The sequence below is a fragment of the Falco rusticolus genome, chromosome 1 (assembly GCF_015220075.1).
Source record: "Falco rusticolus isolate bFalRus1 chromosome 1, bFalRus1.pri, whole genome shotgun sequence".
In the NCBI taxonomy this organism is placed as follows: domain Eukaryota; kingdom Metazoa; phylum Chordata; class Aves; order Falconiformes; family Falconidae; genus Falco; species Falco rusticolus.
In genome coordinates, this window is record NC_051187.1 from 113,672,871 (window position 1) to 113,691,670 (window position 18,800).

An 18,800-nucleotide genomic window follows, 5' to 3' on the forward strand; every position below is an offset into this window, starting at 1 on the left:
TGGGCAGAGGCGATTCTAAACCTTTGTGTAAAATGGGATGTTTCTTGCATCTGTAAAATGGGACATTACCGATTACTTACCAATGCCTCTTGCAAGAGAGGGTCTAAGTTTTTACATCACCAGCTCCCCCCTGCTGAAGCCCACTTCCCCTGGGAAGCATGCCTGCACTGCGGGCAGGTCAGACATCGGACAAGGCACAGGCCAAGGTGCTCTGCAGGCTCGTGAGCTTGCACCCAGCCAGAGCTGCCGCAGCAGAGAAGTAGCAGGAGGGCCTCGCTCGGGGAAACCGAGGCAGCATCCAGAGGCAGCAATAGTGAGCTGGAGGGGAGGGAGACTGGAGGAGATCAGGGAGGGCATCCAGAGCAACAGGAGATGAGGAAGCAAGCAGCACTGCGAGAGGAGAGTCCAGGGTGTAGTGAAATGGGCTAGCACATGCCGCATAAGAAGGCAGACAAACAAACAGAACAATAAAGGTGCTATAAAGGCCCTCTCCAAAGAAGGTCTTTCATAATGCTTTAAAGATGAAAAATGCTGCTGTATTACCTACTGAGAACCCAAGCTGTGAAAATGGGGTGAATAAATTAAACTATACTGAACAAAAAGCTGAGCTCAAGATACAGGTTTTCCTCTAGTGCCTTATGGGTACTCTGGACCACGTTTTAGTCTCGGCCTAGGTCTACTGCTGCTCTCTTACTTTAAAATATTATTATGGCTTCTTCTTCTTCCCTCTCGCCTTCCAGCCCAACCAAACAAAAACCACAGCACACATCATTAACTTTTCCTAACTAGCTCTTCACTTACTGAACTGCAAGCTGAATATCTGAAACTTTATCATTTGAGAAAATTCTCTGCTAAATGAGAAAAAAATACATATATTCAGGACATAAAGATTCCTTCTAACCTCTTTTTTTGAAAGAAGCCTAGTAAAAATACACATAGCTCAGTCTATATAGAATGTGAACAACAAATATCAATCCTTCTGGCCTCACATCCTCCCTGTTCCTTCCACATTTCTTGGAAGACGTCCTTTTAATAAAGGCTTTTAAGCACGGCTCAGAGGTCCTAAGACGGTTTGTTTCCCTTGATGGCACAATACTGAACTGGTGCATAGCCCAAGCAATTACAAAAAGGAGACAGTTCCTAGGTAAGAGGGTGGGAAAAAAAAAGGTCATGTATTGAACTGTTTTGTACAATATGTATACTAACCATTCTCTTTATATATGGTTATGCTCTTAACTTCTTCAGTGAAATCTTACCAAAATTACAATTTTTCTATGGAGATTTTTTTATTACTATATTGATCTAGAAGTATAAAGGGAGTGATGTTGAGTGGAAGGATCTGTGTTTGCATGATTTAAAAGTAAGGACTGCACAGGAAGACAGTAGTTAAGACGTAGATTTTACATACTGGGTCTTCAGTGGACTGATTTGGATTCATGGATACATAATTCTCTTCACTGTCGTGCGAATCACTGCTGGAAGTTGTGCTATGAACTGAATCCGGTCTGGGAGACATGGGAAACCTGGAGGAGCTAATTACCAGGAATTATTTTACAAACAATGCATCTCTAATATCTTAAACCTCCTGGTAAACAACAAAAATAAGCATATTAGAGCTGAAATTTTCATTCATGTTTACTAGAGTGTCACATTTTTTGATTATACACAGTCCTTTATATTTAATATTACAAAATAAAGAGTCATATGGACACATTTTGTTTCAATTCAATTCCATGAGCATACACACACACACACTTCCAAAGGAACCTTAATTTGTATTACACAGGGTAAAAATATAATACAGACGTACACACATTTATTAACACTCAACAAAAACAATTAATCCAAATGAGGAAAAGCTAAGAAACTTACTCTCGTGCAAAGCTTCTGGTGATAGGAGATCTAACTGGGGCTTGTAATTCTTCCCATTCAGGCAGAGGTTTTATTTCTAGTGGAGCTGGTTTTGCTATGTGAGAAACAGATAATCTTAAAGCACAGAACATACTTCAACAAACTTAAATGTAATAGCTTTTCAAAGCCTAAGTAAAAAAAATAAATACTATTTTTAAATAGTAAATACTAGTTAGGAAAAGGAGACACTGTTCAGTTCTCAGAAAACCAAGATATATTAACTTATATTTTTAATCTTTCCAGGTACTGAAAAAGCAACATAAATTAGAAAAACGCTGCACAATTTAAGAATTTTGCAAGATATATTTGTACGTAGTAATTCTGTTTTGAAAAGAGACTCTGAAAATGGCAGCATCATATTCTGTCTTTACTCTGCCACAGTGACTTGTTGAACTGACAAGCCCAGGACAGGGTTGATGGCCTGTTTCAGCACCACCTCTGGGTACTTTTCTTGCTCACGGACAATTATTATTATTATGTAGACTCTGCCCTCACTGCATACATGTGCCTTTACCAATTTCACAGCTCAAAGTGTGGGCAGAATCTGCAGCTAAGACTAAGTTTGCAAAAGAGAAAGAGATGAGCCAACACCCAGATTCAATTCCAAGAGGTGTCTGCCTGGCTTCAGTGCTTACCAATAGACAGGCAGAGTAGCAATGTGCCCTTAATGATGGCTAACATTGTTCTAGAAAAGGTGCCATTTTTAAATTCAATTTTCAGAACAGAACCACAAATAAGAGTATTAGTGCCAAACACATTGTCCCTTCCTCCAGCTTGTATGTTTCACCCCTCCTAAATGTTAGAAAAAAACCCCAAAGAATAAAAGGAGTTGGGGGGAGGGGGGAATTAAAAATTAAAAAAAAAATAAAAAATATCACACCATCAAACTGCTGTCACAGTTTGAATCTCAACTTCATCCTCCCCAAAACTGTTTTTAGAAAATGAAATGCAATGCCATTATAACAACACCCTTTCCTCTCCTCTCCTCCCCCCTACACACCTCCCCCATCAGTTTGCTGCCCGTTAGCAGATTTACCATGACCAAATGTCAGGCATGTAGCACTAGAGTTCACGAAGAGCAAGAGCTCTCGTAAGTGACCACATGAGGAACTGACAGAAATCAGCTGCTTAATCAGTGTGGTTGTCTCACAAGGAAAAAGCAGAACTGTAGTCATCATACTTTCATTATATTCACACTTCAGATTGAGTTTATAGAAAAGTCAGCTATCATATATTGAACTTAAGGACTCCCAATCCAAATTTTCTGGGTAAGTATCAGTCTTTAGTATCCCAAACAGTTTTCTCCTTTTCTCTGTTAAGAAGTCATAAATTACACACTCAAGGCATATCAAGCCTACTCCAGTAATTCTGCCGCTTTAACTCACTTGCTCATAAAAAGCTGTCACCACAGACTCAGAAGAGGAACTACAACTCATCTATCTCAAGATATAAAGTATCATATGAGATAGGACTGGCAGAACCGAAGTTGACGTAGGCAAGATGATACTAAAGCATGAGTGACACAACAGTGATCAGCTTGGCTCAGGTCCTCTAGAAAGTCCTCAGACTACCTGGCAAGTACGAACGGTGGGCAAGGTACTGCTCCAGCAGAAATTGTCAGGACTTTGTCAGAAATTTGTCCAAAGCCCACTGAGGATAGCAGGGATATTTCATCCAGTTGCAATGGGCTTTAACAACCAAAAGTAATGATCAGTGACATTTCTGTGAGATTTTTAACGTTAATCGTAATCTCCTCTATTTCTTGCGACTATGTAAGGCACCAACTTGGCACCTTCAGTAAAGCCCACCAGACTAATTGCAATGCTCTTTAAGATGGATAAATAAATCTCTGTACTAGTAAATGGTCAGAAGATAAATATTTTGCTTTATTTCAGTGTTTAGCCAACAGTAGGAGACCCAAGTAAACTGTGATTTCAGGTTATTGACTAACAAAAGTTATTTCAAGCAACTTACAGGTAAGTCATATATACTTGCTTCTAAATAAACAGACAAAAAGTAAATCCAAAATAAGAACAGCTACAACTTAAGAGATCAGAACCCATGTTAATGTCAAGGAAATGTTTCCATGCGCTGTTCAAGCCTTCAAGACTTTAATTCCTTATACAGGAAACTTTTTACTTGGCAAGGAAAATGCACCCATGATCTTAGATTATAACAGAAGTAAAAAGACTGTACAAGAGTTAAAGTTATTCTAGAGTAACAGTTTTCTTAATTTTTGTTTTACTTATTTTTATAAAGCTCCATATACATACAGTGCTAAAGTACATACCCTTTCTTCTTGTAGTAAAGTCACCTATGGTTTGTGAATCAGTTCGCTCTAAACCATGTGGTTTAGGTCTTAAAATTTTAGGACTTTGACCTAATTGGTAAAAAGAAGACTCTCTTAATAATATTCTATTTGTAACTGGAAAATGGAATTTTGTAAATAAACAGCATGACCCCCTGCGGAAAGGTTAGCGCCACAAGCATAAGCAAGCTGCTGAAGGAGTTTCACAGTCTAGCTAAGTCTCACACTAAGGGCTTAAGCACCAAACCAGAAACAAAGAAAACACTGCATGCGAGTAATTTGTCGGAGGCAAGCATAAAAGGTGTACAAAAAGGCTAAGAAGTGCATCAACAAGTACTGTAACAGTTAACTGGTTTCAAGTTGAATTACACAAAAAAAAATACATACTTGAGGACTATCTAGCATGACAGGAGAATAGTCATGTTTCAGATGCAAGCTGAGGTACCCTCAAAGAAATTAAATCCTCTTTAGTCACAATATTACTTTGGAAATAGTGATACTCTTGGGAGGTCTCCTATCCAGTGCGCATCTCCCACTCAAGAAGCCCCAAGAATCTTTTTGTATTTGTTAATCTTGTTCCCTAGAGGTCTACATCTGTCTGTACCAAAACCACCTCTCCAATCTTGCAGACACAGAGGGACTTTCTTTCCAAGCTCCCAGCCTGCACACTGTCCCCTCACCATGGCACAACCCAAACTCCACCGGAAACGACCCTGTCATAACATTACATTCTCTAAACGTTTTTTATTATTGCATATTCCCATATACAAGTGCAGTAGATCATTCCCCGATCTATTATGCTATCATATGCTATCATGTTATTAGGATAACATTCCCCTATATTATTCTATCACGCAATGCAACACTTTAAATTAATCTGGTAACAAGGTGAAGAGTACAAACTAAGAGAACATTAGAGTCACTAAGCTCCCTACAGGCAGTAACGTAACCCCTCTCCCAGCAAGGAAGTTCTCAGCCAACTTGACCAAACTCTGTGTTTCATCACACTGTCTATTTTAAATAAGTATGATCAATAACACTTAACAATTCTAACCTTCCGTGAAAGTCTATCTGACAAAGTGTTAATATTAGAAAAGGCGAGTGCCTTCAAGTGTTACACCAAGAAGCCGTATGAAAAGTAAACCTTTACAATAAACCAAATTAAAAAAGTTTAAGCCTGATTACGTTAGAAAGTTGCCCTACAGCACAAAGTGGAAAAGGACTGGTACAGACTCAGCTGTGGGCTGGTACAACCGGCAATGAGTGAGAATGCTATGTAAAAAATAAACTTGGCAACAAACACCAGAAGTCTGCAAATCTCTGCCCCAAGGGTTTTGCATATGAAGTGCTCTATTACTGTTATCGCTGAAGTATTGGGAATAATCAAGTAAGAACAAGAAAGGTAAACAGGAAGGTTTTATACTGTATCTTAACTTCTACACAGTGCTTCTGAGAGGCCATGCAGTTAAGACAAAATTTATTTATTTACTAGTAGTGCTACTTTCACACAGATGGTTCTTTTCCAATTTCAAAATCAGATGCTCCCTTAAATGGCTGAAGTGCCAATGAAAAGGCCAAGCAGTTGGGCAATGCTGACCAAAGACCCAGATTGCGAAGCACTACACAAAACATTTCTGTAAACTATGCTGTTGACTGGAGCCAAGTCAAAAGCATGACCCAAGATGCTGGCATAGCTCACTCTGAGATGATTTGATATTCTTAAGTACCTTGCCTACAACTCTATAATAAAAGCTTGCCTATATAAAAAGACCAAGATCTTAAAATCAATTGAACAACTGTAGAAGTTCAAATTCAAACACCTTTTATTAAGAACAATTTGATACTGAATATTACTATCTAATGATATTAACTTTTTACGATCTGATTTAAAAGAAATTTGGCTCAATACAACTAAATTTAAAATGCCAATCAATGCACTGACATATGAGCAAGATTCTAAGTACAGTGAGAAATCTGGTAGAGGTAACAGGGTTAGTGACGTTATTTAACTAGCGTGTGCTTTATAACCTCTCTGCTCTTATAGCCAAACATAGGCTGAAGTGCCTAAAACCCATCATACAGAAGACAAGTGCAAGGAACTCAGGGCTGTGACTCATTATTTCTACTCTGTTAACGATGCTACGTGGTCTTGTGCAGCTAACCTTCCTAAGCTGTGATTATCCCCATTTGTAAAAAGTGGCTATTATGTAACTGTGTGCCTCATACTTCATTTAGCACTTATAAACCATTCTGAGACTTTCAGAAGAGCTATATAAATAAGTACAGGTCCCTATAATATTTCTCTTCTGCATCAGCCAAGAACATACAAAATGTTCCAGCATAAAATAAACTCTGTGAGCTTTCATCTCTTGCTGCTGAAAAACTGTTCAACCTAAATAAATCTGGTGGCAAAACAGCTTGCTGCTACCAACTGGCCAGGATAATGCAATTCCTCTAGTTTAATACGTCACAGAGAATTAAAATGTTTGTGCAGGTTTGTTTTTCCCCACTCCCTACAAAACAAAACCTACAAGGCCTAATCTCTGCTGAGGAGCTTATACTGCGCACCAGAAAAGACCTGACACCAGGCAAAGGAAAGGGGGAGGAGGGAGCGCCATCACAAAGCTGAGGTTACTTGTTTGTGTCCGCAGTGCAAAATTCCTCCACCCTATTTTTGCCCATTTAAGAAGATAAAGTAATATGAGCTAGGGCACAGAAAGCCCTTAATGATGTCCGTTACTCCCTCAAAAGACATATTTTTAATAAATCCATTAGAAATTTTTAAAATGCCATTCTTCATATAAAAATCAACAGTTCTGTCACTATCTTAAGCCAGATCTGTGAACAGAAATATATATATATATATATATATATATGGTTTTAGAACTTTGTATCTCTAAGAATTGTGACTGAAATTTCTGGCGCTGCTCCCAGGTAACTTCACTAAATTTCACGGAGGGCACGTCCTAGCACCTCCGAGAAGCCATGAGCTGAATATAATATGGAGGAGAACACGCCTTACACCTGTACAGCAGACTGGTTTCCAAGATCTTTTCTATTCAGAAATAATCACTAAAGGTGAAGTGTCATAGGGCTGTTCTTCAGATCAGCTTAGTGAAGGTGGAAGGACAGTAGGTCTCTGGAAAGCCTGGCTCCACACAGTGTTCCAGTGCCAGCAATACTGAGGAACACATTTCCTGTGGTTTAGGCTCACAAGCCCAAATTTACCTCAGTTTAGGCACTCACATAAGACAATACTTTAAATTTACACACCTGTTCTGGGAAAGAGAAATCTGGGTAAAAAAAATAATATTTTTTCAGATGTATTTCTCCTCCCTCCCACCCCCCTGAAAAGGAAGTAAGTTGTATTGCAACACTACTGGATGTAAACCTACCAAGGGGAAAAAAACCCCCAAATAAGTTACGGCAAGTGAAACCAACCAAACAAGAAGTGAAAATTAGATGTTTTCACTGTTCAGTCAAGTCACCACCTGTGAAATGCAAAGCGCTACAGCCAGGAAAGGGAGAAGCTCAGCTTCTGCACGTTCTATCAGACAAATACTGTACAAGGGCACTCTGAGCTGAAAAAATCACTAATGAAGTCTATTTTTCTAACAAATGGCTGCTTGTAAAAACTGCCAAGCAGAAAAAGCAATTATGGATCTAGCATTAGAGTGCACTCAGACAGCATGAATTCTGCTCCTGGCATTTCAGTGTGTGTCAATGCTGCCTTTGTCTGAGAAGTCATCAGGAGAAGAGTCCATTTCACATGTTTGATTTTGTTTCAAATAACGGTTTAAACTGAAAAACCTTTTGATTTTTCCACTGGCTAATGCATTCTCTCTTTTTGTTTTTCATAAAACACTTGGAATATAATGCTAGGGGGGAAAAAAGGGGTCCCCACTGGAGCAAATTCCTGCATCAGAGTAAGTGGGTCTTAAACATTTTTGGTTTTGAGGACGTAAACCACTCACTGTAGAGCCTCATTTGTTTTCAGGCTATTGCCTTGAAGGAGTAGTACTAGACAAGATTTCTAAGAACGCTTCTTTTCCAACTGGCTGCTTGTTCCATGGCTTGCTGGTAAAGGATTTTACATCAGGAAACTGCAAATATCCTCATGAAAGAGGGCAATGCTCTACTTAAATACCAGCTTAAGTTTTCTAAGGTAAATCTACTACCGTGACATAAAATTTAAGAAATGCATGACCTGTTAATGCTGTTTCCTGGCCAACAGGACTAATCCTCATGGGACAAGAAGATCAGACGCAGGAATGCTAGAGCAGTGCTTTTACTTGGAATAGGAGGGGGAGAGTAAAAGGCAAAAACAGCCACGTAAGTGCCCCACATCCATGAAAGTACTTTGAGAGACATAACCAACAGCAGTTTTTGTTTCCTTTAAAAAATACGCACCTTTCCCCATTTTCTCTGTAATTAGAGGAAACTGAAATTTGCACTGAGGTCCAAGAATTCCAGTTCTCAGAAACATGGTAGGCTTTTCCTTTAAAAAACAAGCCTGAAGCTCATGGCCTTACTCCCACAGGGTTTATTATTTGGTTTTCAATTCTGCAGAATAAACTCCCCCTTTCCTTCTCTTCCTCACCCCAATGAACTCTGATTCCCAAGTACACGGTCTTCAGCACAGAGCTCTACAGATATCCTGCATTTGCTTTTTCATCTCTGTTTTTATTAAGACTATTTCCTGCCAAGGTACTTCTAATTAAAAACATGTATTTAGTTATAAAACATTCGTATCTATTTCCATACCGGTATCCAGCAACAAACAGGAATATCAATAATGTGCTTAGTTTGGGTCAGTGATACCACATGGATGGTGATAAATAGTCTCTTTAGGACAGTAAAACCAAACTGAAATCAACTTATTCTTTCAATATTATGAAATATAAAAAGCACCTAAAGAGAGGCTCTCCAGTTTTCTTAGGTGTCTTTATCTTCTCAAAAGCACTTTTCTCAGAGCACTGGTACTTTGAACACTCAAGAAATTAAGAGTGAATTGGAAAAAATATCTGATTATAGAGAAGTCCAACTGCATCTGACAGCTAAGGTTCACTGGTATTCATAAAATATTTGCCAAATGCCATAAAAACTATTCAGAGAATACCAAAGCTATTAATCATTCAAATACTATTTGATTGCTCTAATTTGTGAGTAACTCCACATGTCTGTATTTTAAAAGCCCCTGAAGCATGATGAACTAAAAGCATTCAATAGCAAAGTGTTCTAAGACAGTGTTCTGGAGTGTTTATTGATTAGTAGTTTAAAGTGGCACTAAGATTCATGAAAGGCCAAGGGATCGCTCCTCACCTCACCTTTAAAAAACAACCACCCCCCCCAAAAAAAAACCCCAAACACTCACCACCCCCCGCCCCCCCCCCCCCCCAAACCAAAAAACTTTCTCACTGGAAAAAAACCCAACCCTAACATTAAGTCTATTTTAAAAAGCCAAGGGAATAGCATGACAATATGTATATCAAAACCTGTGTTTCCTTAAAAAGGCATTAAGCACATGGAGAAGAAAAGAAAAATTGTATGTAAGGAAGAAAAAAAATAGGGTTTTATTATCCATGTTCTTTTGTTCCTGCTCTACCTAGCATCTCTGGAATTCAACACCACCATCTCTACCGTTAGTGTCAGAGCAAGTCTTGCAGTTTTGTCTTCGGAAAGCTCCTATGTTTACATTTTTTTAGAACAATAAACCATACCTTCCTTTGCACCTGCAATGCAGCCATCCAAATGGATTCTTTACCTGAAATTACCTGTTGTTTCAAGGTTTTATAAGACAAGTCACAGCTGCAAGTTAAGAACTGATTTATCATATCAAGGAGCTGCATAAAATTCATTTAAAGCTATTAAGTAAAAACTAACCTTGTAGAAGTGATTTAGTACAGCTATGGAGGAAACACAGTTTTCAGCTAAACTGAGTCTTTGGAGCTTGTGGGGGAAAAAAAACCAGAAAAAAATAAAATCAATAAATTTGTATTCAGTCTGCCTTAAGAACTCTGAGGAAGCACCACAACACCCCCAAAAATTTTATTTTTTTAAATTCCAAAATGGAATGAACAGGAGGTATAGCTTCCAAGAGTAAATGGAAGGATTAAACACATGGATTTCTTAAAAGCAAAATAAACAGTACTTCTGTTCAGAAAAGTTGTTGTGAAACCAGATCTTCAGTTCAGTTCTTGCTGCTGATTAAAATCACCATTCAAAATTTTTCAATGCCTACTTGTCCTAAAGCCTGAGAAAATGAGTGATCCTTTATTTAAGAATACCCAAGACAACCATGATAGCGTAGAACACTGCAGTGCTGCCAGCTTCTAATTACTATTATTTTTAAAGAATTGTCAGCTCCTGTTGTCACAAATGCCTTAACTGTTTTCCTGAAGTTTTATTTCAGGATGGTGCGGTGCTCCTGCTGTATCAGGACATGCAGTATGTTCACACTGACCAACTCAGACACTCAAACATGTAAATATTTAACAAGGGAACTGTTTACTAGGAACTTCACGATTAATTAGAGTTCTTAAATTCCCTAACTACCGCCTACTTTGCTTGGGATTTTTACAGCATCATACTACACTACAACAACAGGTGATTATGTCAGTCATCTAGCAGCATCACAGGGAGTCCTACAGGGGCCAGAACGTGGCAAATGCTTTACTGCCACATGAAAGCCCTGTACACAAGTACCTCTTCAAAGTGGTCCTGTGCTCTTAAAGAAAGAAAATTGGAATTTTCTATCAAGTTAATCTGTTTGGGAGATGCTCATGAGTAGTCGTGGCAAAGATACAGCCACATTTTTTTATAAACGGTCCACGCATTTGTGGTATAACCACATAAATTATGTCTTGTAACACCTTAAATGAGACAAATCTACAAGAAAAACAACTAGATAAAATTTTTAACGTTTTTAAAACAATCACAACTCCTGACTCAGTGAGAATATCTTTCCTCTACCTTGGTTTCCTTTTGTTTATTGTCTTTTGTTTTTCAAGGTGCAATGAGGTATTTTGCTGGCATGAAAAGAAATGTGTGCATCACTCACTGTCTCTAATCCTAATTTACCACTTGCTGGGCTGAAAATTACCAGGGCCAAGCAGCAGCCTCTTTTAAAAGCAATTGTATGGACTCAGGTTGCAGGAAGCATGTAATACTAAATGTTGATATATTTTTGTTGAAAGATAAATTTTTCGTAAAAAATACAAAGATGAAGATGCACTACGCTACCTATTGGTTATTTTTACTATCAGCAAAATAATCTGTCTAAACCAACCCAAAACTAGGGCTGAAAATTTGTTTAAATAATCTTGAATGCAATTAAACTCTGACAATATTTGGGCAAATACAATCAGGACAAATGGAGCAAAGTCCAGTACCATGTTGTAAGCTGTGAATCCCAAGATCTTTACACTCTCTGTCAGCAATCTGCTTAGTGATCTCGAATGCATTGTTCTATCACAGCTCCCCATGACCCTGAACTTGGATCTGTGCTAAACTGAACTCTCTTGTAAATTGTTTTTAAGTGCTATGAATCAAAAACATTCTAAAAATGGCAGTGTTACACTACAGCCAAGTGAATGAGATTTAACTTTTTATTTTCATTCCATCATGGTCATGAATTCTTAATTCAGCCACATGCCTACGGTTCATATATTTCTTTCCAGAACCTTTTTAAGGTTCCAGAACCCATTTTGGGACAGAGACATGCTGCCCCTCAGAAAAGAGAAGTTACCAAGTTACAGTACGTAGGACATCAAACTCCAAATTCTGCCATCACCAATTCCATCACTGAACGACCTGTTTGATTCAGATATTGAAACAATAAGTTTTGTCAGTCAAGATGGGAAGCACTTATTTCTTAAGACCTCTGAACATCACAGATGAGATATATACACACATACTAAAAGTAACGTAGCTATAAGGAGTCCTTCTGGACAGCTCCTAAACAAGTATTTCTACATTATTATTATTTTCTAGTTTTTAGTCTTAAAGTCTTGCTTTAAGATCATGAACTCCACCCTCCTATTCATGGAAAGAAATCACAGGGCAGGAGGCTCAAAGACAAGCACCCCCATCTCAAATGCTGCATCACTCAAATGCTTCCTCCTGATCCATAAAAAACAATTCACATCCTATCCCCTTTTATTTTTGACCATGCACTTTCCTTGATCTCTGGCTTATGTCACATTTGTACTGAAGACTGAGGTCACTTAGACTCACAGACCTCTGTCAGGCCTTAAAAACTTCTTGTGGGCTGACAGCACAGCCACCTGGGACCTGTCTTGCTAGACAGTGGTCCCTGTGGAGTGCCGAAACGTCCACTACAGTCCTGCAGGCTGTCAGCAGGATGGAGAACACAGGATCTACTGCCTCACATCACAACCCTATTCAGATACTCTGCAGAGCCCCAGCGAAAGTACAAGGTGGAGCAGAAGAAAACCTGGCTGTTTTTTCTGTCTTAGCTATCCGAGTCCTCACCTCACTGCATTTGGGCATCTTTAAATCTACCACTCCTTCTTGGATAAACACTATTTTGAAGAAGGAACATGTGACTGTAAAAACAAATGTCACATAACCACTCTGTGGCAGAACCAGTCAGTCTTTCACCGATTCAGAGAGTAAGACCCAACTGCACGGATGGATGCAATTATTTATTCCGCTTGAAGCCTTTTGCTAGCAATAATGCTTCCAATGTAGCGTCATGACTACATGCAACTGTGGCAAGCTAAAGCAGCGAAAAAGCAGAAATACAATATACACAATGGTTCTTTATAATAAAAGAAATAGCACCCCAGGGAAAAAAAATCAAACAACCACAAACAAATTAAAAGAGAGATTATTTTTGTCATTCAATTACAAGTGAATGCAGAAAAGCACCTGCCAAACAGTTTCCATTTTGTCCCAAGCAGTATATCACTTACCTTTTGGTATGCTTCTCTAAAGAAATAGTAAAGTGCTTTGATTCAAGGTATTGGGGCAAGAAGCCAACACCGTGTTTTGAAATTACTTTCAAGACTTCCAGAAAATACTGGAAGCTCCCCGCATTTACAGAAGCAGCTGTGAGCTAGAAAAATAAAACTACATGAAAATGTAGCGTAATCGCAATGCTATATATTTATTTAAAAAAAAAAATATTCTTTTTTAACCCATGGTCTAAACCAAAGTTCTTCTAGAAACTGGTGGAAAAAGACAGAGGGTATCCCATAGGTCACCATGGCTCCAGGCCCAGGCTGCTCCCACAGGTGGGCTGCGCAAGTACCCTCCCTCAGAATTTAGTTTACCCATGTTCTTGATTTTTCATGACTCAGTCCTCTGTCACAGTCACTACTTGTATGTAACTGTACCTGCTCTTACAAATCTGAAGAATTTTAACAACTTGATAAAGTATCCAGAATGTCATGTGCTTATATCAGATCTGTGGAGACATACACATAACAGTCACTACTGTCGATAGACAGACTGCCAGATCCTTGCTGCCTGATGCATTACTCTTCAAAGACAGCAGAATCAGAAGTAACAGAGTATCTGTTTCATCTCAGGTTTACAAAACAGAACAGCAGAGGGGAGAGCAGCAGTCTGTATGCAACAGCATGGCCACTGCCATCGCTGAGCCCTCCATTTTCTACCCTTGTCAAAGTATACTGTCTGCAAGCAGTAAACCCTTAAACCAGAAGAAAATAGAGATGCTAAGCATATACATGACAACAAAAAGCAGTGTGTTCTTTATGTGCTAGTTTTACTGCATTATTTTTCTGTCAAACGCATTTTTATCACTGACTTTTATTTTTATCATAAACTTCCCTGGCCCACAGAAACATTACTGAGCTAGAGCTAACGCTCACATGAAAGGTGATGGTGATACTTCTCAGTAACAGGGACAGCTACCAAAAAGGGATTGTTACTTGGATGCAGTGCAAACACTATTTTTTCAGGAATCTGTATCTAAGGGGGGGGGGGGGGGGGGGGGGGGGGGGGAGGGATGGGGAAAAAAAAAAAGATACAGCAGCTTCTTCAGACAGAACATGAGATGGGCCCTCATATACCTAGAGGCCTTATCACCGACACACTTGATCTCTGCAGTAATACCATCTTTTAGAGAAGCAGCAGTAGTCTTTCAACAGAAACTCTTGAACCAATTGCATATTTAAAAAAAAATATTAAAATTAAAGAAGCAATACCTAGGAGGTAGCTATTTTGTGTACCATTTACTCCCTTTTTATGTCTTGCTAAGTTTTACTGAGGATAACAGCCAACTTAATGCTTTCCGTGCACTTATTTGTAGCAGAAGATCATTATAGTACATTTATATAAGCAGAAACAACCTGATAATAGAAGTTGCTACAGGAACTTGAAAGCTGTGCTTTGTATTCTACTGTGCTGCTTTTCCATGCTCATTTTAGTTAGGTAATGATCCACAAAACCAGGAGTTTTATTGTATTTTAATACAAAAGGAACTGCAGTTTTATTTCCCCAAAGGTATCTCTGGAAGAAGTTATTTGCATGGAGAACTCAACTACTAAAATGGGAATATATTACCATCCTGATGTGTCGTATCTGCTTTTCACAACAATGGGAAACTCACAGTAACACACCTGATAAAATTTGAGTGAGCCTCTGTGCATGTGTATGTTGCCAAGATAAAAACCCTTAGTGATAAATCAGAATCATTACCATTCTTTGTAGCTCAAGATCTTCACAAATTTTTTTTTTCCAGCCCCTAAGCTTTTACTATACAATACTTACTTTTGGGGACAGTTTTACTGTAAAATTACTCTCTCTTCTAAATTATATTAAATAATCTCATTATTTCACAGCTATAACAGCTTCTAAAAGTCTACAGGCAAAAAAACCAGCCAGTCACTCTACACTCATTAAGAGGTATGTTAGTACATCTTAAAAAAGGAGGAAAAAAAATATCTTTTCCCTGAGGTTAGCTAAGTCCTTTCTAGCTGTAAAGCATTTGAGGATAGGAGCAAAGCAGGAGCCTTACATGCCACTTTTAGAATCTAAGACACTAATTCAGTTTCAAGACAAGAGATGCAAGAGCAGCAATGCTGCCCCAGCAGACATCTGTGTGACTGCTTTGCACTGCTAAAGTGAGCAGCTTTTCAACACAGAAATCTGTTACTTTTGAAGGTCAAACAGTTTATCAGTAAAATGCACAAACTGGCCAGTCAGGGAAAATATTTTAAAGCAGTTCAGTGTTTATTTTGAGAATATTTTCCAATATTGTCTTTCATCAATCTGTTACTAGCCAGTATTTCTTAAAAACTAAACAAAACTACTGTCTGGTAACATGGAAACAGTAAGACACAAGCAGAGAGCCAAGGTCTTGAAAAAGGCCATGCACTGTTTCCTGGAGATGGACAGCCAGAATGAGACATGGTACTTCCCACTTTACACCAAGATCATCTATACCATGATGGTATTGTCTACTTCACTTAATGACAGGCTGTTTTCACTTAGTGGTAAATATACTTAAAGGTTTAGTTAGTGAATATTTTGGATCATCTGAATATTTGCTGTCGAGTTTTCCCCAAAATGAAGCCATCCATTCTCAATGTAAATACCGATTTTTTTAAGGACTTAGTTTTAAAAATAGGGCTTACTCGAATACAAAGTAGTGCAGATATTTGACCTACTGTTCTTTAGTTCCCACTTCTACAAGAAAGTTATCTTGTCTGAAAAACTGTGTAGTATGGAAATAAGTTCCTCAAACGTTTACCTGTATTTCTGATATGCTGGCTGATAGAAACATCTTAGATTAACTGAAAAGTCTAAGCTATTTATTAGCGATTCTCTATACAAATATCTCTTACGGACAGAGCACAGTATCTTTGTTTCTTAAGAACACCAGTCACCCAAATAATCCTTATTTTAAGGAAAAGTAAATCCAGTACACACCAGATTCAAGACCTTTTTTTTTTTTTTTGGACAGCTTTGAAGGGGCCATCTAAAATTTGGAGATTTTTCAATTTTGTCATTGAAGTTGTTGCAGCTTCCTCAAACTCAACAGTAATCTTCCACACATTCAGCAGTTTAAAATATTTCCACATAAAGCTAGTTTTCCTTTTGCTTTATGACTTTGTTTAATCTACCACACTCTATGAAGGCAAGGAAATTTTCACCTACCACATTTTATACAAATTTCAATATAAGCATGGAACCCAGCTCCTGTGATAAAGCAAACATATCATAAGAGCTGGCTTGAATTAGAAGTTCCCTCCTCCCATTTGGATCCCAAGGAAAATACATATGGTAACCTCATAGCCCACATGCACATTAAACGTCTTTTGTGACTGCCACGTGTGGCCACTAACACTTAAGTATTAAGCAGTTTGGCCACTAACACTTAAGTATTAAGCAGTTCCAAGATCAAGTGATTTCCCTTGCTTTTACACACCGAAATGAGGACTTACGATTACCTATTTAATAGTAAACACTACTTCTTCAATCTAATTCTTTCTTCATTTGAACACATTTGTAAGAATTATTCTATGTAAAAATTTGTAACATCATTGCATACTTTGAGTAGGACTAAAAAGCAGCACAGTATACAACTCATTCTTGTTGTAACAACTGATTTCTTCTAACAATATTTACATCAAAACCAAACACCTAATAGTTATTTTTAACTTTCACTTCATAAAATGAAATGTGTACTGATCCTGTACCAAGCATTGTTACAGCCATAAATGTGTATTCTATCCAATGCCTCGTGTGCTCTCTCCATCACAAATCGGCTAACTGCCTTCTGTGTGTAAGGATCAAAACTCCTACTTCTGAGTGTTAGCAGTTCTGTGTCATTTTTTCATTAGTAACTAGAGCAATAAAATTTAAACCTATGCTTCTATTTGGCATTGTTATCGAATGATTTAATATGGTTAAAAAGGATTCCTTTATGTTATGGCTGTCTCATAGGATAAAAATAATTTCTAAAATTATTATCATTTTCCATAAATCAGAAGTTGGGAGAGCTGTGTTACTTTCTTAGATGATAAAAATCAACTTCTATTGGATATTTTCCTCACCTTTTCTGTCTGGTTTGAGGTTCCGATCCACTGGCGGTGGCTCACATTCTGCAACAGGTACTGACCGTCTGGGAGGGGTCTTTGGACTGGACCTGAAACCCATGTGAGCAGGAGGAGGGACTTGCTTTCCAAATAACGGAAAATCAAACGTGCCTGGTGTCATTGGTACATAGTTTGTTTCCTGGATGGGTTCAGTGAAGCTGCTGGAATGCTGTCGTGGAGGAGAGTTGGGATTCATTGGGACATAATTTTCATCTAGTTCTTCACTTGAAACACTTCCCACTGTCAACATGCTTCTGTTTTTCTAGAATTAACATATATTTCCTTTAACAAAATAAGTTATGCAATCAGCTGTGAATCATATGAGTTTTTTTAACCTAATCTACTCAGATTAATATATTCTACTGAAACTGAAAAACCACAAACACCGTACAGCTTGCCTTTTTTTTTTTTTTTTTTTACATGGGAACAAAGAGCATTCAAGCACTGTCACTGTCGCCTCTCATTAGATCAAGTCATACTTACAAAGTGGTTATGGAAGCCCTCCAATGAATTAGATCTGTCATTCGGAAACGTTCGTGGAATATCATAACAGTCTTGAGAACTAATTTCTAAAGAAACAAGAAGAGAAAGTTGCTATTTATCATTCCTGTTCCTGTCACTTGGCACCAGGCATCCAGAGTCTGTTGTTGTTTACTGTCTGCTTCTGAGAGCATACAAACACACCTCCTGAAGCTGTGGCCCATAGATTTTATCTGTATATGCAAAAGAACTGTATTCACAAACAAACATAGCACTCATCAGTCACAACTTGAAGCTCTTACAGTGGCATTTTTCCATGGCAAGAAAAGAAAAAGTAATTCTCCCTTTCAAAGCAGCAGCAGCCTTCCTGTCAAATAGGCAGGTGTAAAAATTTAGTGCAACAGTAGGTTTTGAGATACTGGGCCCTCATGAAAAACCTGTTCTAAAATAAACAAACAGCAGATGTAATTTAGGGTCTGGAGAAAAGTTTTCTGACTGAACCTTGATAAGTACTGATTCAAATCTGTTGCAGGAACAGGTGAATCTCTGCTCTCAACTCCCCAGTGTGGTCTCCACAGACTCTGTTTGAACAAACTGCTACAGAACCAAAGATCTCGCCATTTCCAGGATCCTGACTGTTGGCACTTCACATTAAGGAGGTCCTCAGCTTTGTGGCTGCTTCTCTGGTGGACAGGGGGTTTTGTGAGTCATCTGCCTCCCAGGTCGCACTCACCCATGGAGGCGACAGGCTGCCTTACCCTGCAACAGGCATGACCTCCCTCCTGATGCCAAGACAGAAAATGTGGGCAAACTCCAGGTTTTACCACCACCTTGCTCTGAAAAAACCTCTCAAGTTTTTTGGAGATTTCCACCTCAGGGGAAAAAATATACACTTCTGCTATTAAGTGCAAAATTAAAACATTATTTTCAGAAAGACTACCTGGTCAGCCTCAGGAGATCTCAGCTTTACTGTGAAAGTACTCACTTATAAACAGCAAAATGAGAGAAGATAA

General features: G+C 38.4%; 1 protein-coding gene across 5 annotated transcripts in view; it reads right to left on the reverse strand.

Moving 5' to 3' along the window:
- GAB1 (GRB2 associated binding protein 1) overlaps positions 1-18,800 on the reverse strand; it is a 101,494-nt gene that overhangs the window by 3,907 nt on the left and 78,787 nt on the right. For 2 of the 5 annotated variants that reach the window (XM_037396940.1, XM_037396929.1), the window contains exons 5-9: positions 17,791-17,876; positions 17,266-17,569; positions 4,202-4,291; positions 1,873-1,966; positions 1,409-1,532 (exon numbers count right to left, since the gene is read on the reverse strand). In XM_037396940.1, coding sequence (XP_037252837.1) covers positions 1,409-1,532; positions 1,873-1,966; positions 4,202-4,291; positions 17,266-17,569; positions 17,791-17,876 — 698 coding nt within the window. The remainder of the gene's footprint in view (positions 1-1,408; positions 1,533-1,872; positions 1,967-4,201; positions 4,292-17,265; positions 17,570-17,790; positions 17,877-18,800) is intronic. The other 3 variants (XM_037396959.1, XM_037396949.1, XM_037396965.1) reach the window with 2 other exon arrangements.